The 26,106-nt window shown below is 42.5% G+C and overlaps 15 protein-coding genes across 15 annotated transcripts; 5 read left to right on the top strand and 10 right to left on the bottom strand. All coding sequences in view use genetic code 12, as the record gives it.

The window, feature by feature from the left end:
• Positions 1–157: 157 nt before the first annotated feature.
• Positions 158–607, top strand: PGUG_01609 (ribosome biosynthesis protein; the record flags this gene model as incomplete). Its single annotated transcript, XM_001485888.1, has 1 exon — positions 158–607. The coding sequence occupies one exon, from the start codon at positions 158–160 to the stop codon at positions 605–607; it is 450 nt and encodes a 149-aa protein (XP_001485938.1).
• Positions 608–636: 29 nt separating this feature from the next.
• PGUG_01608 (WD40 repeat domain-containing protein) lies at positions 637–1,563 on the bottom strand (the record flags this gene model as incomplete). The annotated part of the gene is made up of 1 exon (XM_001485887.1): positions 637–1,563. The coding sequence occupies one exon, from the start codon at positions 1,561–1,563 to the stop codon at positions 637–639; it is 927 nt and encodes a 308-aa protein (XP_001485937.2).
• Positions 1,564–1,802: 239 nt separating this feature from the next.
• PGUG_01607 (uncharacterized protein) lies at positions 1,803–2,264 on the bottom strand (the record flags this gene model as incomplete). The annotated part of the gene is made up of 1 exon (XM_001485886.1): positions 1,803–2,264. One exon carries the CDS (start codon positions 2,262–2,264, stop codon positions 1,803–1,805), a length of 462 nt encoding a protein of 153 aa, XP_001485936.2.
• Positions 2,265–3,421: 1,157 nt separating this feature from the next.
• PGUG_01606 (uncharacterized protein) lies at positions 3,422–3,874 on the top strand (the record flags this gene model as incomplete). The annotated part of the gene is made up of 1 exon (XM_001485885.1): positions 3,422–3,874. The coding sequence occupies one exon, from the start codon at positions 3,422–3,424 to the stop codon at positions 3,872–3,874; it is 453 nt and encodes a 150-aa protein (XP_001485935.2).
• A 1,255-nt stretch (positions 3,875–5,129) lies between these two features.
• PGUG_01605 (uncharacterized protein) lies at positions 5,130–9,269 on the top strand (the record flags this gene model as incomplete). The annotated part of the gene is made up of 1 exon (XM_001485884.1): positions 5,130–9,269. The coding sequence occupies one exon, from the start codon at positions 5,130–5,132 to the stop codon at positions 9,267–9,269; it is 4,140 nt and encodes a 1,379-aa protein (XP_001485934.2).
• Positions 9,270–9,490: 221 nt separating this feature from the next.
• On the top strand, positions 9,491–9,712 carry ATX1 (copper metallochaperone; the record flags this gene model as incomplete). Its single annotated transcript, XM_001485883.1, has 1 exon — positions 9,491–9,712. One exon carries the CDS (start codon positions 9,491–9,493, stop codon positions 9,710–9,712), a length of 222 nt encoding a protein of 73 aa, XP_001485933.1.
• A 22-nt stretch (positions 9,713–9,734) lies between these two features.
• Positions 9,735–11,822, bottom strand: DSL1 (Dsl1p; the record flags this gene model as incomplete). The annotated part of the gene is made up of 1 exon (XM_001485882.1): positions 9,735–11,822. The coding sequence occupies one exon, from the start codon at positions 11,820–11,822 to the stop codon at positions 9,735–9,737; it is 2,088 nt and encodes a 695-aa protein (XP_001485932.2).
• A 103-nt stretch (positions 11,823–11,925) lies between these two features.
• PGUG_01602 (uncharacterized protein) lies at positions 11,926–12,780 on the bottom strand (the record flags this gene model as incomplete). Its single annotated transcript, XM_001485881.1, has 1 exon — positions 11,926–12,780. One exon carries the CDS (start codon positions 12,778–12,780, stop codon positions 11,926–11,928), a length of 855 nt encoding a protein of 284 aa, XP_001485931.2.
• Positions 12,781–13,073: 293 nt separating this feature from the next.
• Positions 13,074–14,750, top strand: ALO1 (D-arabinono-1,4-lactone oxidase; the record flags this gene model as incomplete). Its single annotated transcript, XM_001485880.1, has 1 exon — positions 13,074–14,750. The coding sequence occupies one exon, from the start codon at positions 13,074–13,076 to the stop codon at positions 14,748–14,750; it is 1,677 nt and encodes a 558-aa protein (XP_001485930.1).
• A 43-nt stretch (positions 14,751–14,793) lies between these two features.
• Positions 14,794–17,373, bottom strand: PGUG_01600 (uncharacterized protein; the record flags this gene model as incomplete). The annotated part of the gene is made up of 1 exon (XM_001485879.1): positions 14,794–17,373. The coding sequence occupies one exon, from the start codon at positions 17,371–17,373 to the stop codon at positions 14,794–14,796; it is 2,580 nt and encodes an 859-aa protein (XP_001485929.2).
• Positions 17,374–17,489: 116 nt separating this feature from the next.
• On the bottom strand, positions 17,490–18,026 carry PRE8 (proteasome core particle subunit alpha 2; the record flags this gene model as incomplete). The annotated part of the gene is made up of 1 exon (XM_001485878.1): positions 17,490–18,026. One exon carries the CDS (start codon positions 18,024–18,026, stop codon positions 17,490–17,492), a length of 537 nt encoding a protein of 178 aa, XP_001485928.2.
• A 485-nt stretch (positions 18,027–18,511) lies between these two features.
• On the bottom strand, positions 18,512–21,961 carry ELF1 (Elf1p; the record flags this gene model as incomplete). Its single annotated transcript, XM_001485877.1, has 1 exon — positions 18,512–21,961. One exon carries the CDS (start codon positions 21,959–21,961, stop codon positions 18,512–18,514), a length of 3,450 nt encoding a protein of 1,149 aa, XP_001485927.2.
• An 86-nt stretch (positions 21,962–22,047) lies between these two features.
• Positions 22,048–23,841, bottom strand: PGUG_01597 (uncharacterized protein; the record flags this gene model as incomplete). The annotated part of the gene is made up of 1 exon (XM_001485876.1): positions 22,048–23,841. One exon carries the CDS (start codon positions 23,839–23,841, stop codon positions 22,048–22,050), a length of 1,794 nt encoding a protein of 597 aa, XP_001485926.2.
• A 269-nt stretch (positions 23,842–24,110) lies between these two features.
• PGUG_01596 (uncharacterized protein) lies at positions 24,111–24,539 on the bottom strand (the record flags this gene model as incomplete). Its single annotated transcript, XM_001485875.1, has 1 exon — positions 24,111–24,539. The coding sequence occupies one exon, from the start codon at positions 24,537–24,539 to the stop codon at positions 24,111–24,113; it is 429 nt and encodes a 142-aa protein (XP_001485925.1).
• Positions 24,540–24,618: 79 nt separating this feature from the next.
• On the bottom strand, positions 24,619–26,076 carry CBP1 (Cbp1p; the record flags this gene model as incomplete). The annotated part of the gene is made up of 1 exon (XM_001485874.1): positions 24,619–26,076. One exon carries the CDS (start codon positions 26,074–26,076, stop codon positions 24,619–24,621), a length of 1,458 nt encoding a protein of 485 aa, XP_001485924.2.
• Positions 26,077–26,106: the final 30 nt, after the last annotated feature.

Below are 26,106 nucleotides of genomic sequence, written 5' to 3'. Positions count from 1 at the left end.
CAGTTCTACTTTATATGAAGATTACAATGAATATAGATCTACTGATAGAATCATCAAGTCAATTACAATTTTCTCTCAAATCAATTATCATCTTTCTTGATTCGCAGCCAATTTATATTCGCGATGAGCATCTTGAACATATCGCGAGCATCTTCTCATGAACATCGATCCTGGAGACGAAATAGATAAAGTCCTCGACTTGGAACAGCAGTACTATCAGGAGGGGTACGAGGAAGGTCAGCGTGAAGCTACCCATCACCAGTTCATCGAGGGAAAAGAATATGGATATCAAACTGGATTTCAGCGATTTATAGTCATTGGATATATGAAAGAAGTACTAAACATATGGCGGAAACAGGATGGAAAAGACATAGAAAAGAGCATGGAGTCACATCTAAACCAATTGGAGCGCTTGTTAGACGTTCCAATGACTAACGGAGACTCAGAGGTTGCGGTGTATGAGAAAAATGTAGCAAAGGCTAGAAACAAGTTAAGGGTGATAGCTACTATTCGAAAGGACCAAGCTAGGATATCCAAGTTGGATCAGTTGGTAGATGAAATAGGTGGAAAGCTACAGGTTAGCGAAAACGTCGACGAAATGTGGTGAATCATATTCATTAGCTTCTATAATACACTTTAGAACAGAAAATCAAAATCTAACAGCTTGGTTTTACTCTCGAGCTTGTACGACATGATACCTCCGAGGGGACAGTCGCTTACTCCGATATTCAAGTACTCGCCATCGTCATCTGATGGTGCAAATGCAAGTCCTGTGCACTTTCCAATGAAGTCTATGCTCTGTACTCGCGGTTGCATTCTCTCAGGAGAGTCCATAAGATCAGTAACTGAAACCATACCAACGTGGTCCAAGCTTTCCGCCCACGAAATGTACTCTCCGCCATGACTAAACTTGACATTTCTTACAGGTCCGCTATGGGAAGACATGGATCCTAATGCACTCTCCCAGGTACAAAGACTCTGGTGGGGATTTCTTCTATCCCAAACTTTGACACAGCAATCTTGATTGCCAGTTATGATCATGTTCTCATCTCTAGGTGACCAGTCGCAGCCAAACCCAAAGTCCTGATGCCCTTTGAGTGCTACTGAATTTGATTGGAATCCACTGGCACGCTTGTCTATGATGAACGAATCAACACAATCGCCAGTAACAAGAATTTCGTTTCTATTAGAAGGGTTTTCGGCCATACAGTTGATCGGGAATGGTGAGGTGGTTTTTCTTGTCGAATTTGTAGTAACATCGACAAATATTAAGGAACTGTCATTTAGTGCAAATTCCACTTGTTGGTCGTCCAGTATTAAAATATTGTTTATGATTCCATTAGAGCTCTTTGTGAGTGAGTACTCTCCTAGTACTCGAGGTTCACGATGCACGCTGATATCAGAAAGGATATAATTACCCTCAAATGTTCCACACACCAAGTACTTGTTGGAGCAAGTAATGGTGGATATTCGACTGTAGGAGTTGTACGATAAGTTTTTCGAGTCGATTATACAGTCCAACTTCATGGCACCAGCTTTCGCTGTAGCCAAATTGTCGGGCATGAGTCTGTTGATCTTGAAGAAACAGTTATATTCGTCTGGTTCCTGGTCCGTTATAGGGTCTAAGTTGTGGTCGTGATAGTAGCACAGTGGGTAGAATACTCCAGTACGAGGATTGTTGGAGCCACAGAGTAGGTTGCGTAGTTGAAAATGGGTGATATTGAGTTTCAATTTGGAAAAAAATCGTTGGAATTCGAAAAAATCTGTCTTCGAAGCGTAGGTTGCAATATTAATAGACTGAGTTAGTACTGAAGAAAAGCCAAAAAAATGATCTCACTTACTTCTCTGACTTTCTGGCGCAGGTTTTCAATGCTGTAAAACCACGAATCCAAACCGACTCGATCACGATCTAGTATGAATTTTTCTCGCAAGTGGGCCGGCCACTGAATGCCCTGAACATCACAGTGTTCGAGCGAGTCCACGGAAAATGTCGAAGTGTCTTCCCTGCTTTTGAGAGAGGTGAGAATGCGGAGTATATCCGCTTTTGATAGTATGGATTCCTCGTCGTATAACAAGTTGTAGAGGAAGGTTAATGACTCGGATTCCCCTAATTCGTATCTATTTTCAGGAAGCATAAGGTCATCAAGATCGGAGTCACGGTTGTCAAACCATCGAAAGCTCTCGACCACATCTCGGTTGTCATTTTCTATTTGTCTTATGCGATCCACTTCTAATTCGAGCTCTGGAGATAGCTGAACAGACATGATGAAAAATGATGAATCAGCTAGTTTTGTTCAGTTTGGAGTAGGTTAGGAAGCACTGTTGTTGCTGCGTAAAGGACTATGGGAGAGATCAGCCTTGAAAAGCAAAAAAGCAGGTATTATTTGATTGACTGTCAGTATGGTGATTGGTCCCAAAATTCAAAAATGTGGGCAAAAGATCAACTGCTCTTCAAAGGCGATTTTGTAGTGTTCGGAGATACTATGGTAATAATAATAGGGGATGAAAACCAAATTTGATAAAAATAACGATGGTGTATTTAATAGGTTGTAATGTACTCAATGGCCCTGAAGGTGCGGTGATGGTACGGCATATAATCCAGCAGTCCAGGGCACGTGAGGATATCAAGAGATCTTTGGAAGATGGGATTGGTTATGAAGAGTTTGGGATAAGGCCACCTGAGGGGTCTCACTAATTCTTGTTGAAATACTGTGAAGTGTGGAAAAGGATCACAATGTTCAACTCAATCTATTTTAGCGCATCCTAAGCAGAGCGAAGCCTTCATATTTATATACATATATACATATAAGTCGATGCATTGTGCTACATCTCCTCAAGTAATTGTGTTCAATCTCTGTTAGTTAAGAATGTATTTCTGAGTGCTAAATTTGAAACGTCATTATTCTTAATAAGTGCGAACGAAATAATTATGGGAACCAATTACGATCATTTTAGTTCCTACACCCAATTCACTTCTGATATACTACGACTAAATAGACTACTCTCAGCAACTTACACACTAAAGCATAGTACCCCTAAAAGCATAGTATTTCCGAAACAAGTTCGCTGCCTGAAGTTCAATTCGCGGGCTGAAATTATACCACAGACTCGTAATAAGTAGCCAAAATTCATCTAAATTCGCCTAAAGATTCCAAAAGTCACAATGCTCTCATCACGTAATTGAGACCAAATAATATTGCAATTGAAGGGAACTCGTCGATTTTGGTTCGCTAATTCTTTCACTAAACTTGATTTCGTGCGGCTTGAAAAGCTTCTGCGCCGCACCATCTGTCAAGAAGATGTCAAAAAGAAAGCTAACAATATTCACAACCATCAATTTCCGAGCTCAAACAATTACAGACCCCACTTTTAAATTTGAGTGATGGAACTTTGAAGCAGTCAAAGCCGGTAATGTACTATCATGCACGAGGTGCTATTTATGTTTCAAGAAAACGTAGTTATTATAACGAGTTTCCAGCTGAAAACTGATGATTTTTCTAGACCTTTGAGAAAGTATCACATTACTCAGGCTCAGTCCTTTGACCAAACACATGCTATCATTTACTGTTTAGGCGAGCCACGCAGTATGCTTAAAAACGCCTCGGTACCGCACCATTACGGAACCGTCCGTCCCCGCCGCATATACAGTCTATTCAAATTTCCTTCGCTTCAAATAGAAGCCGGAATGACCAATATAGAAGAACAGGATTCGGCAGACAAGAATATTAGAGAGCATTTTAAATATAGTCCTATTGACAGTACTGCTATACGTATATCACGGGTTTTCATCGTATTGGTAGCCATTGGAGGCGTTTCTTTCCTTGTAATAGTTGCAATCAAACATCTCATTAAACTTATAACAAACTGGATATGAGGATTAACCACTTGATCATATTGTGTTCTATTAGCGTTGGAGTTTTAGCATCTTGGGAATGGATACTCGTTGCTATCGCTGCAAAGTCATTGGAAACGTTGGAGCCAACTTTTGTTGAGCTAAGTACCAGAAAGCTTCTTATCACAGTAGGGTATGCTGCGCTGGGAGGAGGACATTTACTCGATATATCCAAGCAGTGCGGCCCCAATGATAACGCGAAGAAGACAACCTGGGAAGATTGTATTACTGCAGTGCTTGAATCGGTGGTATCTGCTGCTATAGTTCTGGGAAAATATCTGACATCAATTCAGGAAATAGATGTTGCAAAACAAGACGTTCAAGATAGAAAAACTGAATTTATGAAATGATTCTTTGTGTTCTCAACTGTATACGACTGGGTTACTCAACAAGGTGATGTATTCTTAACAATCGTTAATGGGCTATCATAACTGCAGTTCCTTACAAGGTGGCTTGAAATGTTCATGTCCAGTAGTTGTTTTCAATGATTGGTGACGGTGCGATACCTATTAGATAGCATGGTGGAACGGACTACATTGGAACATTAGAAGAATCCAAATTGCCAGGTTTGTTTAAAGAATAAGTAGACTGAAATATTCAGTTCATCACCATTTTTTCGATAATGCAGATGTTCGTAGCGATCTCTCCTGTTAGGCTCTTGTCGTAATGAAATTTGAAGCTCAAATTGATTTATTTTGTAGGCATAATTGTTCCTTGTTATCAAAGAATCTAGAGCGCGAAAGAAAATACTTGTGTACCAATCTGAAAATGAGTGCGAATAACGTTTACTTGAAAATCTATGATCGCTATACAATCGCAGCCTCACTTTTACCCGTTTAGTGCGAGGCGAAGCAAAATACGACTCCTATCAAATCCTACACACAATTCGCTGTGATGTACTGCAACCCTGAATTAGGCTAAATGTGACCAAATGACTCATTATAAGTGACCCGTATTACTCTAGAATATCCTACTCTACCTACGGTCACATTTCATATCGCAAAGCTTATCACCGCTGAATCATGCTGCTGAATAATCGCATTTTTATGTGCCGAGCCCAGACAAATTTAGGCGCGATCGCCGGAAGTGACACCTAGCTTTATTTCCGTGCATATATCCGCTTCCGTAGTTAACAAGATTGCCAGCCGCACCGCGGATACAACGCATGGTGCCGTGCCATACTATCGGTGGCACACCCCTATTTATAGTTTTGTAGATTCCAGTTTTCTTTATTGCAATGTTAGACGATAATGAAAAGATAGAGGGTCCTGTCTATCAGAAGAGACTCTTTACTCCATTGCTAAGAAAGAAACAAGTACCTGTTCCTTATGATGATGAACGTCGCAGCTTTCCGAAAAGTATAAAAAACCCAATCAGTAGAGCATACTTTCTATGGCTTATTCCCTTACTTAACGTGGGTTATAGAAGAACTGTTCAACCGGATGATCTTTATAAACTTACTGACGACCTCGCCGTGAGAAATTATAAGAATCGATTCCAAGCTATCTTCCAACGAAGAATTGCTGAAGCCAGGAGAAAGCATCGCCAAAAGTGTACCAGCGACGAAGAAGCGGACTCGACGTTTGTGGTGTCGAAATTTGTCTGTCTCTTCTCCATTTACGAAACTTGGATCCGTGTGTTATTGCATTCCGCAATTCTCACCAGTATATCCGTGATCATTTCGTCGTTGATTCCTCTTCTTACGAAGCAATTGATCAAGTTTGTGGAAGCTCGCAGCACTGGCGCTCAGGGATCTGTTGGACCAGGAGTGGGCTACGCTATAGGTCTTTTCCTTATGGCTAGTGTCAGTGGTTTGTTCGTCAATCATGGAGTGTACAAAGCATTTAGAGTTGGCGTTCAGGTCAGATCTGTTTTAACAGCCTTGATCCTCGAGAAGTCGTTTCGCTTGAGTCCTCGTTCGCACCACCAATTTGCTTCAGGTGATATCAATTCGCTTATGGGTACAGACCTTGCACGTTTGGAAGTCGGTATGATTTACCAAACCTTGATCATCGCCCTCCCAATTCCCTTGGCTGTTTCTATCGCCATTTTGGTGATAAATATTGGTGTTTCTGCTGTCATTGGTATCGTTGTCTTCTTGGCATTTATCGGAGCTATTCTGGGTGCAACCACATATCTTTTCAAGCTCAGAAAGACTGTCAGTGGTCTCACCGACAAAAGAGTGTCATTGATTAGAGAGGCTCTCAACAATATCAAAATGATCAAGTTTTATTCGTGGGAAACCCCATACTGGGCCAATATTCTTGCTGCTCGTGCAGCTGAGATGAAGGTTGTCTTCAAAATCCAAGCACTAAGAAATATCATTAATGCACTTGCATTGAGTTTGATTGGACTCACTTCCATGGTTGCATTTTTATCATTGTATGCTATCGAAGGAGGTACAAGAACTGCGGCCGATATCTTCTCTTCTGTGTCACTGTTCGAGCTTTTGGGATTTCTCATCTTTCTCTTACCACAATGTCTCTCTACAACAGCGGATGTGCTTGTGGCATGTAAAAGAGTTGGAAAGTTTCTAGATGTGGAGGAGATTGGTGTGGATGAGAACTATCACCACTTCAACGACCCATCTTCCAATAAGGCTATTCAATTGAAGCAAGCTACCTTTGAATGGGAGATTTTTGAGGATGAAAAAACTGGCGACTCAAAGGAGAAAAAATCTGGTACTGCCTCCCCTGACATTAAACTCACAGGAAAGAAAGATACATTTCAACTTAAAAATGTGGACTTTACCATTAATAAGGGAGAGTTTTTCGTTGTGACTGGAAAAATTGGCTCTGGTAAAAGCTCTTTACTTCAGGCTATGTCTGGTTTCATGAAAACGAAAGAAGGGCAAGTTGAAATCAACGGTTCGCTATTATTTTCCGGTGCGCCTTGGATCCAGAATGCTACCATTCGAGAGAATATCACTTTTGGCTTAGAATATGACCCAGCCTATTATAAAGAGGTGATTTCAGCTTGTTCATTGCAAGATGATTTCGATAGCTTTGCCGGTGGAGACTTGACAGAAGTTGGTGAAAAGGGCATCAATTTATCAGGTGGTCAAAAAGCGAGGATAAATTTGGCTAGGTCTGTGTATGCCAACAAGGATATCATCTTGATGGATGACTGTCTCAGTGCAGTTGATGCTCGAGTTGGTAAGCACATTGTCCAGGAATGTTTGCTTAAATTGCTTGGTGATAAGACAAGAATCTTAGCCACGCATCAACTTTCTTTGATCCTGTCTGCCAATAGAGTCGCCTATTTGAGTGGAGATGGAACTGTTGACGTTGGCACCTTGGAAGAATTAGAAGCGAGAAATTCAGGTTTCAAGGAATTACTCTCTAGCAATGTGAAGAACATCACAGAAGATGATAGTACCAACGAAAAACTGTCATTGAACGATGATGACATTTCAATTGAAGAGCTTCCTATTGAAGAGGAGTCTGATCATAGCCGAAAATCACAAACTCTTACCAAAAGAAGGGTGGGTGCAAGTACTGATGTTTTGTCGATTCAAACTAACGACTCTGACGACAATTTGAAAAAGGGCAAGCTTGTTGAAAAGGAAGAGCAGGCCGTCAATAGTCTTCGCCTCGAGGTATACAAGACATACTTGAAGTATGGAAGTGGAAAGTTTCGTGCCTGGGGATTTTTCTTGGTCTTTATACCCTTGATGTGCATCTCCACGTTTGCTGATATTTTCACCAATACGTGGTTATCCTTCTGGGTATCGCATAAATTTCCAGGTTTGTCTGACGCAACATATCAGGGAATATATCTGGCACTTGTTCTTCTGTGGTTAATCTTTCTCACAATCGAGTTTGTCAGTCTTATCGGTATGACGACCAATGCATCCAAAATCTTGAATGTAGTTTCCATCAAGAGAATTTTACATGCGCCCATGTCTTTCATTGACACCAACCCAATGGGAAGAATTATGAACCGATTCACAAAAGATACTGACGCATTGGACAATGAGATTAGTGAACAATTGAGGCTTTTCGTCTACGGTTTATCTCGTTTGGTTGGCATGATAATCTTGAACATTATCTACTTGCCATGGATTGCACTTCTTATTCCCATCATGGCCGCGCTCTTCATTGCCTTTGCTAATTACTATCAAGCATCGTGTCGTGAAATCAGAAGAATTGAAGCCGTTCAACGGTCATTCGTTTACAATACCTTCAACGAAACATTGAGTGGTAATACCACAATCAGGGCATACAAGTCAGAAGGTAGATTTTCCGAAAAGTGTGAGTCCCATCTTGACAGAATGAACGAAGCCGGGTATACTGTTTGGGCTTTGCAAAGGTTTCTTAACATTGGTCTCGATACATTAGCAAACATTGTTGCACTTGTGATTTCATTACTTTGTGTGAATCGTGTGTTTAAAATCAATGCTGCTACTGCTGGTTTGCTTGTCAGTTATTCGCTTCAATTGGGCCCAGAATTGACTCAACTTATTAGATCGTGGACCATGCTTGAAAACGACATGAATGCGGCCGAAAGATTATGCCAATATGCTCTTCACTTGCCTCAAGAAGCCGATCATAATGTGGGTACCACCTCTGTGGAAGCGCCATGGCCAAATCGAGGAGAGATTGAATTTGACAAAGTTTCTTTCAGCTACCGTCAAGGGTTACCGCATGTATTGAAGGAACTTAGCTTCAAGGTGAATTCTGGGGAACGCATTGGTATTTGCGGAAGAACTGGTGCCGGAAAGTCTTCTATAATGAACGCCTTGTACAGGCTTAATGAGCTTGCCGACGGGAAGATTTTCATTGATGGTGTTGATATTTCAACAATTGGATTGAGCACTTTGAGATCTAATCTTTCCATTATTCCTCAAGACCCTGCACTTTTCACGGGTTCCATCAGGAGAAACTTGGATCCATTTGATGAACACCCAGACTCTGTATTATGGGATGCTCTTCGGAGAGCAGGTTTGATCGAAGAGACTGAACTTGACGATGTAAAAGTGCAACAGAAAGATTTGGACGACGAATTGCACAAGTTTCATTTGCAACAGGAAGTTGAGGAAGAAGGTATCAATTTCTCACTAGGTGAGAGACAGTTGATTGCTTTCGCAAGAGCGTTGGTGAGAAACTCCAAGATTCTTATTCTAGACGAAGCCACCTCGTCTGTTGATTATGGAACCGACGACAAGATTCAACGAACCATTGTGAACGAATTTAAAGACTGCACCATTTTGTGCATAGCCCATCGGCTTAAAACCATCATCAGCTACGATAGGATCTTAACGTTGGACCATGGTGAAGTGAAGGAGTTGGACACTCCGCAGAACCTTTTCAGAAAGCCGGATGGTATATTTAGAGCAATGTGCCTCAAGTCCGGGATCACTGAGTCTGACTTTTAATGCTATGATATATATTTATGACAATTGAATAGACTGTTTTTAATTTGACTTCGAACTTAGGAAATATCAGTCATATATCATAGTTAAAGAATCTTTTTAGTATACCGATCTCGGTTATAGTCGGTATCATGACACCCCAACACCCAGTTGCGATATTGTGGCTAAAATATCTCAGATCCTATTTATAATCTGCATTTTCTTTTTTGTCATAAACTATTCCAATGGGTCATAAATATCACTTTGACGTTTCAATGTCATGCTCAGGCTGCTCGAATGCAGTCAATAGAGTGCTAACAAAACTTGACGGCGTGGATAATATAGACATTTCTTTAGAGAAGCAGACGGTTGATGTTACTACTTCTGATTCTTTAGATTATGATACCGTCTACCAGACGATTTCCAAGACTGGGAAAAAGGTAAATGACGGAAAGGTGGTGTTTTAAATAGATGTAATGAACGGAATAACTACTCTTCCTCTACCATGTCTCTGAACTCTGAAATCTCTGTGATCAAGCTGTCTCTAGGTTCGCTCTGAACAAACACAGATTTGATCAAGGAAGTAAGCTCATGAGTTTGCAAGTCGAAAAACTCACCATCGTAAAATCTCTCCTTGATTTCTTTAAGATGGTTATTGATCAAGAACACAACGTTGTCAAGTTTATGGAAAGAGTCCACGCCTTCTTTTGTATCGCCCACTTGTTGCACATTCGGCAAGGTGACGTTTTGCATCATTTCCACTATAGTTGTAATTTTTATCGACTGATATTCGGTGATTTCGTCCATTCTGATAATGGAATTAGCAAGCCAACTATTGATCAAATTAATCATGTCAATGATGAAATCATGAAACATGGGCTTATTCGTCGTGGGCAAATCAGTTGAAAACAAACTCTTGAACCAGTTGTTAATTTTACTCAATTGTGTCCAATTATCCTCATCCAATTCAAACTTGTTGAGGTCTGTTGAAGCTGCGACAAAATCATCATGCTGCAAATCGACGGCAAGAACTAGCTCAACGAGCTGGTTTGTGAATTTCAACTTCAGTTGGCTCCAGAGAGTATCGGCAAATTTGGTCAACTCAAAAGACCCGAAAAGATTTCCCATTTGTTTCAAATCATTATAAAGAAGAAACGTCTGCTCTAATGGTGGGTAATACACCAACAGCAGCGATTGAATGGCAATTGCCAAGATATTAAAGTTTTCATTTTTGGACTCGGTTTTAAATTCCTCGATTATGCTTTGAAGTCTGGAAGGTACGTCACTGACGATCATCATAGAGGTATCCTGTTGAGTAAGGTTGTGTTTTCTGGGAGACTTTGGAGGCTGTTGGGGAGTTTCTTCGTCTCCCCAATTCCAATCATCTTGTACTTCTTCATCCCATCCATCTTCATTCCAATCTTCGTCCCAATCATCCAGACCTTGTTCGCCATTTACAACTTTTTGCTTCTTGGTATTGGGCACCTTTGCTTCTGATATTTGGTCGGTAGCCTCCTTGAAATGGTCCTTAAAAAACTGCATGATTTGATCGATGTACTTGTCCTCAATCCATTCAAGATAGAGATTTCCAAGCTTTTCGTGAAGATTCTGAGAAGAGTTGAATGTGCTCCCAATTGACAAAGACCAGCCTGTCTCTCGAGCCACGTTGACGAGATTAACCAATTCGTTCGTGGCCGAGTTGTTTTGTGATTGCATCAAGGCTCCGATGTTCAGAGAGATCACTTGCATCAAGCTATGTGATATCTTGGACAGGAACACATTACGTAGGTTCTGATTATCGACAAGATCCACAAACCGAATGAAGTTTTCCATAGAAATAAAGTACAGAGCAGAGAACCCTTTTGTGTTTTTGTGAAGCACAAGCTTTACGGAGTCATCTGTTCTCTGTAATTCCAGCGTAAAGCTGTTATCGCACAATTTATCAAGAACTTCTGTGTCCCAATAAACTTGCAATTTTCTGATGAAGGACTTAAAAATAGCATCCAAATTAAGATCGGGGAACCGTTCGGGGATGCTCAAGAACTCTGAGAGACTATAATGGCTTTCGTCGGTGTTTGAATGGAATTCGCATTGGTGAGGAAAGAACGTTTCGAATGTATTCAGCATTTGATTAACCACTTCAACTTTGCGTTCTAAAACCTCCTGTGATACTAAGCTTCGAATTACAAGTGACTTGTCCAATTTTGACACTTTTTTATCGAGTTTGCTCAAGTTTGCTACGACAGACTCAAGATCATCTTTGTCACAAGCATAGTTATCTTCCCCTAAAGGGTTCAACCCAACTTTTATTTCTTGTAGTAAGCTCTTAATAACCCACAAGTCATCCAATTGGTGCAATCCGGTATCAATCTCTGTGCTTTTGTTGGATAATTGTGCAATTGTTTCGCTCATCAATTCTGCTTGCTCGATGCTTTCATTGTCGTCGATCTTATACTTGAGATTTGGATCTCGAGAGATCTCGGAGATGGAGATACTGTCTACTAGAGCTGATATATCGGATTCAACCGCGTTCAACTGGCCACGATTTTTGTCTAGTAGGGCGCTTATAGCAGACATAACAAGTTGTGAGAATTCAATTTCGCATTAAATATGGCGAGTCGTAATAAATATTCATAGGCTAAATAGCGTAGACTAGGTTCCTGGAGCGAGCAATTGGGACCTAAATCAAGTCCTCGGTAATGTCGTCGTCAATGTATTCGTCGTCCTTGTTCATTCTGTAAACCGTCATGGCCATACTGGCAAAATTCAACCCGCTCATCAACCAGTCTGGCACTGGAACCCCGTAGAGTTCAATGACATTAAATGCCAAGTCCATAAAGTTACCTATGAGTTCGAGCACCAACATGGACTTGTCAAAACGCAAGTCTTTCAACACCTTTTCATACTTGCGGTAGATGTTAGAAGGATCTTGTGATTCTGAGTTCAACAAAACCTTGGAATTTTTACTCTGCGATAGGATGTTGAGTTCGACATTCACCTTCTTTTCCTTGCGAATAACATTGAGAAGTTGCAGCACCGTTTTTCTAATCAAAAACACCAATATAAGCACCCACAATTTATTGGTATGCAGCAACACTTTAACCAATCCTTCAGGAAATCCAGGTAGTTTCAGGAACAAATGAAGGTTATCGAGCAAATTGGCTACCATTTCTAATACTTGAACAAAAATAAATTCGAGTTTTTTGAGCGTGAATTTCGATCCCAAGTTGACCTGGCGACGAATTCGTCTATGATTAGGTGTTGTGGACTGGTTGGGTAAGTTGTATTTCTCAAATAGAGGACACACCAATGGTTTGGGGGCTTCTGGAACCGGTAAACTTGGTTTATTTTTCGATTTCGAACCACCAGCTAAACGTTTCCTTTCCAAGACGTGACGTTCAAGAGCAGCAAGATTTTCCTTTGTGATTGATTTGTTGCCCCTACGTTGTTCTTCTTGTGCTATGCCCAAGATTTTATCCAAAAGAGCCTGTTTTTCGGGCAGAATGGAAGCCGTGGACTGTGTCTTGATAGCCATAACTTGAAATGGTGAGTGCCTCGGTCTTAGTGGGCCACCACACCCGTGCACCAGCTTATGGGTGCAAAAGAGAGACACCGCTAAGGAGGGCCACGAGAACGAAAAATGAACAAAGGGAGAAAATTGAGATCCATTTCACCTTTATTAGTGTGCTTTGCAACCATATATACCTTGACGCTGCTTACAAACTGCATCTGAAGAATGGGCGCTGCAAGTTGCCGCTAGTGGATGTGGCATCTTGTATGCAGTACACAACTATAATGAAGTCCGAAGCCGCGACTTTTCAGTAATCAATGATCCCTAGTACGCTTCAAGATTTTGCTACCACCAAGGTGGTACATCGTACGTGGGCAGGCACGTTTCAATGCAAGCCGCAGGCCATATTCCAGCCAAGAAATGAGACTGAAGTTGCTGAATTAATCAAGCAAGCTCGGCTCCATGGCAAGACTATCATGACGGTTGGCTCTGGCCATTCCCCTAGTGACATGACTATGACTTCTGAATGGCTCTGTAACTTGGACAAGATGGACAAAGTGTTGAAAAAAGAAGATTTTTTGGGCCCCAAGAAGGACAATCCTTCTGAGCAAGAAGTGAAATTTGTGGATTTGACAGTTGAAGCTGGTTGTAGAATCTACCAATTGAACGAATATGCCAAGAAGAACAAACTTGCCATTCAAAATTTGGGTTCAATTAGTGAACAGTCTATTGCGGGTTTGATCTCAACGGGTACTCATGGCTCGTCCAAGTACCATGGTTTGGTGTGTGAACAATTGGTGTCGATTACCATTATGAACTCCGAAGGAAAGCCGATCGAGTGTTCTTCCACCAAAAACCCCGAGCTTTTCAGAGCTTCTTTGCTTTCTCTTGGAAAGATTGGTATTATTGTCAAGGTAACCTTGAGAACCATTCCTCGCTATACCATCAAGTCAAAGCAGGAAGTGATAAATTTCTCAACCTTGATCAAATTGTGGGATGAAATCTGGTTAGAATCTGAGTTTATTCGTATATGGTGGTTCCCTTATTCTGAAAAGTGTCTTTGCTGGAGAGCCTCAAAATCCGATGAACCTTTGAGTGCCCCTCGCTCTTCATGGTATGGTACCCCATTTGGACGTTTCTTTTATGAATCTTTATTATTTGTCGCTGTCAATATTTTTCCCAGAATAACACCATGGGTCGAGAAGTTTGTGTTCAAAAACCAATATGGCTTTACCGAAACTATTGGGCCAGGAGATGTTGCAGTGCAAGATTCAGTCGATGCGCTCAATATGGACTGTTTGTTTTCCCAATTTGTGAACGAGTGGTCTGCTCCTTTATCTACCGGAGTGGACACTTTACTTGCTTTAGATACCAAAATTAAGGTTGCTGCAAGGGAAGGAAAGTTCTTTGTTCACGCACCAATTGAAGTGAGATGTTCTAATGTAACATATTCTCATGAACCGTTTGTCGATGACGAAACGGGACAACCTTCCAACTACCCACCGAAATCCTGGCTCGCTAAAAGAGACAGATTTAGTGCTGGACCTACACCTGGAAACAACTTGAGACCTTACTTGGACAACTCACCTCATGGACTACCATATGTTGGCAAAGATGCAGAGTCGCCTATAACCAACGAAAACTTGACATTGTTCATCAATGCAACTATGTATCGACCATTTGGCACCAGTCCGTCTACCAGAGCTTGGTACCAGGAATTTGAAGACATTATGATGACTGCTGGTGGAAAGCCTCATTGGGCAAAGAACTTTCTTGGCTTACAAGGAAAACATGCAACTAAGGACAATACTCAATATCAAGTCCAGTATGGTGGAAAGCCGTTTTATACCATGTTGGGATTTGACCCAGTGATGCACAAATGGTTCGGTAAGGACTTGGAAGCTTTCAACAAGGTACGCAAGGAAATGGATCCTGAGGGAGTGTTTATGAGTGGAAAGAATTGGATGGAAAGAAACGGACTTTTGATTGAATAACTTACATTGATTGTTATGCTGCTTAATATGAATAATGTACATGCTACTTGAAAGGAGCTTTGATTGGATCGATAACAGTACCCTGTTTGACGATCACACGAGGCATGGTGAGTTTCTGGTGAGTTTCACGAGAAGTCCATTCTTGACCCACCGGCATCCGCAATGATCTTTCGTATTGTTCTCGAGACTCAAATGGAAATGGAACTCCAGAAGATTGATATTTCAAATTCTTCTTGTTCACCTTTTCATTAATTATGACATTCTTTTTTGTGCGATCTTGTCTCTTATCTTTCTGGACCACACCGTCGATTGTCCGAACGACTTTATTCTTTTTTCTCTTACGGTTTCCACCAGCCCAGTCTCCCCATCCTGGCAACGTCAAATCCTCAACCTTGTCACCTTCATCTCTGATCACTTGCCTCTTTTCTGCTTCAAACTCTTGCATGACATCGTCACCAGCAAATGCCTCTTTTATCAAATCACGCTGTTGGAACATATGAGTCTCAGAGTCATCAAACTCTTCACCTTCTGTCCGCATTCTAATAGTGTCATCGATGTCTATCAAATTTTCTTTGGCATTTGGATTTTTTTCTTTCTTGTGCTTGGATATTTTGTGTGCTGATTTGACTTGCTTTGAAGAGTCCTTGTCAACAGTGGAAATTTTGCTTGATTTAGCATGAGTATCGGTCGTTGCAAGCCATGGATTGACTTCATCTTCATCATCTTTCTGTTCAGTCTCTTCTTGCAAATCTGCAGATGTCTTGAATTCCGTCTTTGGTGTGGTTTTAGTAACCTTTCCTGACATCTTTGCGACCAAATTGTGAGCCTCGTCGTCTTCAATTTCTGCTCGCAAAGTTTCATTGACTTCTGCATTCGCGGCACTTGCAATTTGTGCTGCTGGAGTGTACACTCTTCGTCCCTGGTTTTTGGTGGTGCTCACAGAAGTTGGCTCTTCTGCAAGTCCAGTTAATCCCTCTTCAAGTTGGCGGGTTTCTTCAATCTCTCTGAGATTTTCTTTCCTCTTGCGCTCTTCTGCATCTTTCATAAAGTCCATAGCCAAAACACCTTTGCCGAGTTTAGCTCTATTATCGTCTTCTTGGTCGTTTTCGTACTCCTCTTCCAATTCTGATACACCTGAGTCGCTCTGTTCACCTTCTTCGTGGCCGAGCTGCTTCGAACGAAGCCTTTCACCTTGTCTCAACATCTCTTCGAGGTCTGCTCTGTTCTCTGCATCTTTCGAAAGACCACTTTTGATCATGGACTTGGCCCACAGAGATTGTGTTTTGTGCTTGAGGGTCATTCTCTCGCGAGATCTCTTCAAATCCTGGTCATCTTCATCGTCCAGACCTTCTACTAATTCTTGGTTTCGCAAGCGATCTTTCTTATGGACCCGACGATATGCTTTGGACTTTATTTTTTTGATTCTCTTTGCTCTCTTTTCCTCGCGGAACATCAACTCACGCATTAATCTGAGCTCATTGGTTCTTTTCTTAAGCTCTTCGGGTGCGAGTTTGGCGACGGCTATTTCCTCGAAAGTAGCTTCTTTTTTGTCGTCAACCAAGGCAGATTGTTGCAACAAGTCTTGCACTTTTTTCTCTAGATCGGTAGCAGGCTCATTGTCTGCTCTGAAAGTCATCGCCGAGTCATTATGTTTCACTTCAGGATTAATTGGAAACTTCAACACTTCGGCACGGCGGTTCTGCTGCACCGTATCGTCCCATTTGCTCACTTCTTCATTGGCAATTTCGTAGGCTGCTTTTCTATCATGGCGCTTCTGGATGTTCACTGGAAGTGGAGTAGCAAGAGCCTTGGAACGCATATCTTTCTCTGGTTCATCGATCAAGATTGCATCTTTGGCTACCGAGTGGTCAACGGCAGCTATCATATCATTCAAAGAAAGTGTTTTTCCTCCAGTTGGTAAAGAGTGAATACTTTCTTCTCTAGACTCGGTCACAAGTCTCTTTCGCTGAGTTTCAGGTTGCTTGAGCTTGGAAGAGATATTTGCAAGTGTGGTAGTCAAAGGTGCATCAGCGTCTTCTTCGTCTCCTGAAACTTCGAAAATGTCCTCTTCTTCCAGGTCTTGTTCCTCTTCCAGATCTTCATCTCCGTCCGAGTTTTCGTCGCTTTGCAGCTCAATTTCCAGTTCGTCGTCCATGCTATTATCTTCCTTCAAAACCACATCATTTTTTTGTGGACCTCTTCCTTTTTCTTTCTCGTCCATATCCCATGCCTGCGATAAAGTCACCCACTGGCTTTCATCTACACTGCTATACCCGTCTTCTTCTTCGTCGTCACTCAGTAACGGTCTGTTCCCCTTGAGCTTTTTAGCCTTGGCTTTGTCTCTAATCGTCTGTGAAAACTTCGAATTGAGCACATCATAGTCATCTTCCGAGCCAAGGGCCTCGTCCGAGTCGAGTTCCTCGTCCTCGAATTCTTCTTCCTCTCGGTTCAAAAACTTACTGGCATCCATGACTCCGTCAAAGACGTCGTTTTCGCTGTCCGAGTCATCCCCAGCTTTCGAGCCTCTGGACTCTGCTCGCTGGGCTATCTGGAATGCATCGTGTGCTTTCCTGCTGCTTCGGTTCTTCGAAGGCTTGGACTTTTGTACCTTCTTACGAGCCATGGGTGGGTGCGATTTGGAATTTTTTGAGATGCGATGAGCACCCTGGGGTTGGTGCGCGGAGGTGGGAACTACAGTGGAAACATAAAATATTTGCTACATTAATGCCACAAAATTCATTACAAAGCATCGAGTCTATCGTTGATCTCTTCAGCAGAGAGCTTTTTGAATCGGGGGCCGGCGACGTCTGTTCCCAGAAATCCCAATGACTGCTGTTGAGGCTCGCTCACCACCGAGATATCGAGATTCTCGCCGGTCAATTCTCCATCTACCGACTCTTTCAATGCAAGAAGGGCAACATGAATGGCGTCGTCAAGTTCTAAGTTTTCGTTCCATCTCTTTTCCAAAAAGGTTTTTGCCGAAACCGACGACTTTCCAATAGCAGTAGCCTTCCATGGAAAGTAACTTCCTGATGGGTCTACCTGGTAAAGCTGAAAAGATTCACTATGTTGATCGTAGCCTCCCACTAGCAATGACACCCCGAATGGTCTAATACCTCCCGATTGAGTAGATTCTTGCATAACCTTGGCAATTTCCTGTACCAAGATTTTCACCGGCGGGTATTCGTTGTAGATTCTCTTGTAGTTTGTATGAGCGAGTTTTCTCGCTTTGTCGACCAAGACCCGAAAATCAGGTCCCATTCCAGAGTAAGTCATCCCGATATCGGGCGTGATAAGCTCGACTTTGGAATTTGTATCATTTTTGAGAAGCACTGAGTTGGCTTTACGTTCAGTAGCAAGTACTATACCATTTCCCGACTTGATGGCAATGGCCGTGACACCTTGCTTAACTGCATTAAGAGCATATTCGATCTGAACGAGCTTTCCACTGTTGTTAGTATTGACTATGGACCATCAGTGGCGATTTCGTCAATTGTTCGAAATCCAATATTGGAGTTCAATTTTGTTTCTAGATCCAAAATATCATCCCTCTGTGTATGTAAAGTACCTACCTTGGCGAGAAAGTCGTCAATGAGAACGAATACCGATCTGCCATAGTCCAATGTAATTGACCTCGTTCACCAAATTGCCTCCGGTTCGCGCCAACTCTTGGGAAGTCATGTGACATGTCATGTGACCCACCTCAAGGTATACCATTTGCAATTGTATGAATATATAATCTCTATAACATAGTTCTATGTCTACTCCTCTTCATCGTCGGTGTCCAAGGGCTTTGGTGTACCCTTTGGACTGCTCAACCACTCGATATGGCGCAACCGTCTTCTTTCCGCTTGAAGCTTCTTTTCATTTCTCGTCATCTTCTTCTTTCTCGTTCTTACTTTGATATTAGCAGGCGAGTCGTCGTCGTCGGCTCTCTTTGGAGCAGGCGAGGATGGTGCTGGAGAGCTCTCTTTGCTGGTATCTTCGTCAAAACGGCTGGTTTCTACAGCAGCATGTCCTTTTCTTATCATCTCACCATTCTCAATGTGCCATTGTTCTGGACAAAGTGCTCCAACAAATTCGTTGTTGTGGGAAATCATCACCACACCTCCTGCCCAGTCTCTAATGGCGACTGCCAAGCCTCCCAACGAGTCTCTGTCCAAATAATTGGTGGGCTCGTCAAGAACAAGCAAATGAGGGTTGTTCCACATGGCACCAGCGATAACCACTTTCACCAATTGACCACCTGAAAGTGATCCCATAGGCGTGTGGTCGGCAATATCACCGTCCAAACCAACATCCTCAAAATGTTTGCGAATAACACTGGGAGTCAACTCACGGTAACCTAAACCTTCTCTGGAAGCTTCGTGATCGTCGAACTTTTGAACCAATTTGTCAAATCCATGTTCAAGCAACACTTCTCTTGGAACCCACGAGTTGTATTTGGGAAGCCAGTGCTTCCATTTGACCTCATACTGGAATGACTTCTTCAACTTTTGTCTACCAACAACAGCTTCAATGGCTCTCTTTCCTCTTCCGTCACCGACATCAATTTCCTTGGCCATTTGTTCCTTCTCTTCTTCGGAAATCTTACGAGACTCTTTCAACAAAACCTCACGATCGTCTCCGAATTTATATCTCCACTGCAAATACTGGTTAGCAGTCTTTTCCTTATGCTGTTCAACATGTTGCAAGGCGTGCTGAGCAATGTACCCAACTCTAAGGTTAGGATGCTTTTCGACACTTCCCTCATTAGGAACGGTCTCTCCAGTCAACAATTTGATAAGAGTGGACTTACCAGCACCATTGGGTCCAAGAATGGCAACTCTGGACGACAACGAAAGTGAGCACGAAACATTGACCAAAGAAGGCTTGGGAGCATTTGGATACTGGAAAGTAACATTGGACATACGAGCAACAGCACGAGTATTGGACTTGACACCAGTTAAGATTCCTGGAGGAGGGAAAGCCATCTTCACAACGCTATCTGTTAAGGTATAGTAAGACTTTCCTTCAGGCTTCACCTTGACAAACTCAGAAAGATTTCCCTTGTAGTATGCCAATTTCTTGTTCTCGTAATGGATGATGTCGGTACAAACAGCATCCAAGAATCCAGAATCATGCGAAACAATCAAAGATGTGATGTTGGTATTCTCCACAAGATAGTCTTGAAGCCATTTGACGTTCTTGACATCCAAGTGATTGGTAGGTTCGTCCAACAACAAGACGTCAGCTTTCATCAACATGGCTCTTCCCAACTCCAACTTCATTTTCCAACCTCCAGACAACGAACCCACATTCTGCTGGAGTCTTTCTTCTGGAAATTCGACGGCAAGAAGTGCCTTGGAAATATCTTCACGAGCAACATGGGACAATTCAGGGTCAGAAGCAATGAAACTAACCAAGTCCATGTCTCCTTCTTCACCTTGCAACTTGTGTTCCACGAAACAAGTACGCACTTCTTGAGGAGATGGGAACCCTTCAAGCTGCCCCTTTGCAATAGCTCTCATCAAAGTAGACTTACCAGCACCATTACGACCACAAAGACCATACCTATGGCCCTTCAATAACCGGAGATTGGTCTTGTTCAACAACATACGAGAACCATAAGCCAAAGAGAAATCGGCATTGACAATTTCAACTGCACCCTCTTCGTCGTCGTACTCAGGACCCAATTCTGGAGTGAACATTTCACGCAAATGACTAACAATTGCATCGGCGTATTCGGTCTTTTTATCTGATTCAGAAACCATCAACAAGTATTCCTTGAGACGTTTCCAGTCGTTGACGTTCGCATCAGCCTCAACAATTCTAGCAAGGTACTCACCAACAAGATTATCACCGATATTCAACGATTCAGCCACATTTCTCAATTCTTCTGGAACAGTAATGAGAACTTCTTTAGCCTGTTCAGTATTGATTCTTCCATGGAATTTACCATCAGAATGCTCGTTTTCTGCCTCCTTGAGAACATGGAGTGCCTTTGCTCCAAGCTCTCTGACTTCTGGCAAAGAAGCATTGTCCACCACCTTCTTCACACCTGGTAACAAAATAGGAATAAACAGGTCGATTTCACGCTTATTGTTGACCAATCTGGTCAAGTTTTCAGTGACAGTGACGGTTTGACGTAATTGATCGTTAGAAGACGACGACATTTTCAAAGATTTGTCTAAAATTGGAACTAAAAGGGACAATGCAGGTTCGGTAACTTCAGCAACAAAAGTCACAGAAGAAAGGTTCTTGATACATTCTGGAACCTTACTAGGGTTAGCCAAAGTATCGACAATCAAATCGTACTTGTTCTGCAAATCCAAGTTGTCCAATACCTTGACAAACTTTTTGAGAACCACCAAACCACGCTTGGAAAGTTCAGGCTTAAAATCAGTGGAAAGATCGGTGAGAATTGGAACCGATCTAATAAAGGTCATTTCAAGAATATCAGCGGGGACGTCATCAATGAGTTTTTCAAAGTAGCCAAGAGCACCCAACTTTGAGTTCCATTTGGCAGACGACGACAAGTAGTTAAGAAGTTCATCAAGTACTACCGTACCTAAAGCTTGTACAGGAAAATCGCCGTATAATGCATCAGCAGCCTGCTTAGCAGCTCTGGTACATCCTTTATCTTTGTCAGCAAAAGAATCAAAACAAGTCTTGAAGAATTGAACCAAGTATGCTTCTTGTGGAGTCTTGCCCCCGAAGCGGATAGCCATTTGTTGAACAAGTATCAAGGCGGCTTCTCTAACTGCTGGAGAATTTTTGGGCTTAGCAAATGACTTCAACACCTCGCTCAATTTCCATTCATTGACCTTTTCAATCCCTTCTTTTTCAAGCTGAGAAACGATCTCATCGATAGAGGTCTTGGCTTCGGCAACCTTGGAGATTTTTTCCAAATTTTGAAGCTGTTCGCTGATTGGCGTATTGCTGATATTGAGCCTATCTAAGGCGGTGTTTAACGATGACAAAGATGCAGTGGAAGAGTTTGGACCAGGAGATTTTGGAGTGGCGGTGCCACTTGTGGGGACACTTTCCGGCAAAAATTGATTGTATCCTTGCTGATATTGGTGACCATTGAAAGATGGATCTTGCTGAAACTGAAAGTTTTGATTATTATAACCATTATTTTGATTGCTATATCTATACCCGTAAGCGGTATTCTGCTGCTGGGCTTGTTTCTGCAGCCTCAAGAAGTCATCGAACGACTGTTTGGACATTTTGATTAGCAGGTGAAACAAAAAATTTACAAAAAAAATTAAAAAACCGTGTTCCACATGGTATGCAGGGAAGCGATGAGATTAGCCTATTCTATGTCATAAAAGTTGAAATTGTCGCCAGTGACCACCACTCGCCCACCTATCCGCCGTAGAGTCCCATCAGCTGTGGTGTATGAGATGAGCTCTAATTTGCTGTCATAAACCTCGAGCCGATGGTCGTGCATCTTATATATGGCGAAGTCTTCTTTAGTTGCAACCACTGCTAATTGGAGGCTTTCAGGACTTTCACCAACATTAAACTTGAGCATTTTACCAGTGGTTTCTTCCTTATCGCAATCGTATACTCTGACCTGGAGCCTTTTCTCCAAATATTCGGGCACGAGTATGATGTTCTTATCAAAGTAATTTCGAACATGAACACCGTACGCTAAATTTTCACTATGCACAAGCTGCTTGTATGAGCAAGGGTTCAAATCTAGCTTGACGACCGAAGCGCCCAACTTGAAGACGAGGGTGTTTTCTTCACCGACCCAGTGAACTGCTTCGAATGAATGAGATGCATTGGCACGGATCGTAGTAAAGTACTCACGATCAAAGGATTTTTCTCTTGTTACTGATTTCTCTTCAAGACTGTAGATGTTCAACATGGGCAGCGAAGCTTTCAGAACCCCATTTATAGCCAACAAGACTGAGCCCTGTCGAACTGCCATGTCGGACGAAAACACTCTGTTGTAATCGTCCATAATGCCATTGTATGTCACTGTGTCTAAAACACCCAGTTCGTCAAGTGTTATAACCTTTACAAGCCCACTATCAAGTACAAGCAATAAGCGATAGGGACTGGTATCTATGCAGAAGATGTCGATGACCGAGCTTTCCAACTGAGAAATGTTGACGGAAAGGGTAGGATCGTCATCGATTGTGGTGATATTGATGGTCTGAGACCCGTTTACATTCATGGTTGACACCACACACTCGTGGATATCACAGAAGAACGATTTTGCTGACTTGGGAATCTGGACACTTTGCGTTCGTTTGAGTACACGAGCCTGTTCGTCGTTCATGTCTAACGGCTCGTCGTCAAGAATTACTGTTTCAGTGTCGCTTTCTTGCTCTGGTTTATGGGAGACATTTGAAGCTGAAGACTTTTGCTTGCCATTCATTTCATTGTATGCTTCTTTGTTTCGAGATTCTTGTGGCTTTGGTTGGTCTTGGGGCTTCTTGATCGGGATGTCTTCCAAGTAATGAGCGAATACAGACAGCTTTGGTTTTTGCGTGGGTTTTTCAGCAAAAGTGAAATCATCGAGTTTTCCAGACAATTCGTTATCATTATCGAAAAGCTCTTCAAACTCATTTTCTCCCTCACCAGGATCAGGTAGGTTCAAATACGATGCATTGGAAGGAGCTGGAGACTTCAACAATTGCACCACCTCTCGCATAGACGACGTGAGTTGGTTCCGTGCATCTCTAATGAAATCTAGGTCCACATAAGGGATTTTATCAACCTTTGGAAGTGCATTGTTGGATCCGGGCGCCTCCAGGGTGTTTTTGATTTTTTGTTCCAACTCGGCAATGCGTACTTTCTGGTGTTCGTTAATGTATTTGAGAGAATTGACCTGACCCTCGAGCTCCACTATCTTGTATTTCATCTCCGACCGTTCGAGATTGGTCATGATCTTGAATCTTTCCAAATTGGTGAACTCGGAAGTGAGATAATTAATCACACCAGGTAAAGTGTAGTTGGCTACTGGTGGAGGAGTGGATTGCTGCTGACGTTGTTGTGAACTTGGAAAGGCGTTTTGGCCCTGAGGCTGTTGCCCCAGCCACTGGGAGTACTTCTGGCCATTGGGAGCCTTGGAAAGAGGCCGGGCGTCACTCATGGCAATTGACGATATGTTGTGATCTGGCGTCTGGGGTGCGATTTGGTGCAGGGCGGTAGAGAGAGAGAAGTGAGAAGAGGAATGAGAAGAATGAGAAAAGGGAATGAGGAATGGGAAAAGTCATTAAGTAAATACCATTACAGTGTGCCTTTTATTACATCTTGGGCTATATGCTAAGGATATATCTTCTTGAATCCGTTACACTTTCACTCTTACTTTCACTTACTCTTCCTACACTCTCTTCTTCACTTATCTATCTCCATTATTCACTACTTCTTGATCCAGTCGTTCAATCCCGCTCTGTTTCTTGCAATCTCTATGGCATAAAACTGGATTCTGACCACGAAAATTGTGCCTTCCTGGTCGTACTCACTACTGGCTTTGGTTCTCAAAAGAGTTCCAAAGTTGTAGTCTTCAATCTCATTAAACTTTTCACAAAAGGCTCTCCATCTCTCCTTACCGCTCTTGCTCTTCATGTCTTCCTCGTTGATCACAGCCACGGATTCTGGAGTGCTGTACTCGGGAAATGCTTCAAGAAACTGTTCGTAAATGTCATCGTCGTGTTGTGTGAGTTTTAGTTTGGATCCAGGAATCTTCTCCAAAAGTGAAAAGTAGGTTTCCGCTTGCATCACTGCCTTCACGGCAAACTGCTTTTCGATGTCCTCCAAGTTGTCGGCGGTCTCGGCGTCAAAACTCATGGTGATGAGATGAAGAAAAATCCAATATGAGCTTATATTCTCTAGGTATACATGCAGGACCAGAATGTCTAAATGCCTACTATAGTGATGCCTTTTGCTTCCATTCGTCCAAAATCCATTGAGCTTCTCTCTGACCACTCATATAGGCGCCGTGGACACACCCTGCACCTTCTAGGGCGGTATGTTCACCAACAAATCGAATCCGCTCGTCACCAGGTCCATAGCCATTATCGGTTCCAAGAAAGTGGTTAATTCCTTCTGCTTCGTCTCCAGGATGCAATGCTACGTAGGATCCACGAGCGTAAGGGTTCTGGGTCCAGGGACTTGTTATGGTGTTGATAGGGTCAGGAACATTGGATCCTTTCGCTAACTTGCTGAGCATAGGTTTGTAGTAAGTCCATGCTTTTTCTGGGTTTGCTTCCAAATAGTTTGTCAATGGTGCTTGAGTCAAGAGAACGAGACTGGCACGAGGGTTCTTGTGATGCACAGCTGCATAGTTGACTGCAAATGTAGGGTAAGTATATGGTGGTGGTATATCATCTAGTTCCTTCTTGACATTCCCAGCGTTAGCCTTGGGGAGAATCAAGAACCTATCCTGGTCAGTGGGCCACCATACGGTGTCGAACTCAAAAATCACCTTGCCGAGTGCACCGAAATGCAAGGAATCTAAAGCTTTGGACATTTTCTTGGGAAGTGGTGGGTTCCAGGAGATCCCATATGGGTGCAGTGGTTCAAGCTTTAGGATACTCAAAGGCACCGACAACACAACGTAGCGAGTTTTCAACTTTAAACCGCTGGTTGTTTCCACCTCCACATACGACGCATTAGAGGTGTCGATAGACTTGATTTGCTGGTTTTTTCTCACTGTACCTTCTGGAAGTCCCGCTGCCAACTTTTGAATCACAAAGTCGTAGCCTTTTATATTGTACAAATTGCGGCCATTGTGGTCCATGACACAAAACTTGGCACTTATCTGGTCCCACGATATACCGTCCCAAAGCTCGTAGTAGCGCGTAACTCGTTCGCAATACTTCTTTTGTTGTGTCGTCAATCTGGACCCGTACTTTTCCATGTATTTCACCAAAATTTGCGGTAAAGACATGTCTTCCGTGCCAAGATTTTCAAAGAAATGGATCTCGATGAACTTTTCCATTTCTTCCACTACTCGGTTGATCTTGAGCCCATCCATGTCCAATGGCCCATCGTCTTCTTCAGCATATACCGCGATGTCCTTATCGTCATAGTAACCGTCGGTGTCAAAATTGAAACTCCCATCATCGATAGACTCTTGTAGCACTACATTGGTAAGGCTATCATGAAACCAAGCAGCTCCCAAGTCGTAGGAATACCCGTGTTTCGACAGGCTGGTGTCTGTAAGTATTCTGCCTCCAATGCGTTGCTGAGCCTCCAATACCACAATATCGCTCGGTGAAAATTTGTTGGACTTGTCGTTAACGAGAGCATGGGCACACTTGAGTCCTGACACTCCTGCGCCCACCACGCATACCTCAACATCCACAACGGTCATTTGTGTCATACTCGGAAACTGTGCCCTTATATATAGTCA

Source organism: Meyerozyma guilliermondii, genomic scaffold (assembly GCF_000149425.1).
Source record: "Meyerozyma guilliermondii ATCC 6260 scaffold_2 genomic scaffold, whole genome shotgun sequence".
Classification (NCBI taxonomy): Eukaryota; Fungi; Ascomycota; class Pichiomycetes; order Serinales; family Debaryomycetaceae; genus Meyerozyma; species Meyerozyma guilliermondii.
Note: the sequence above shows the minus strand (reverse complement) of the source record. Positions and strands in the feature narration are given on the sequence as shown.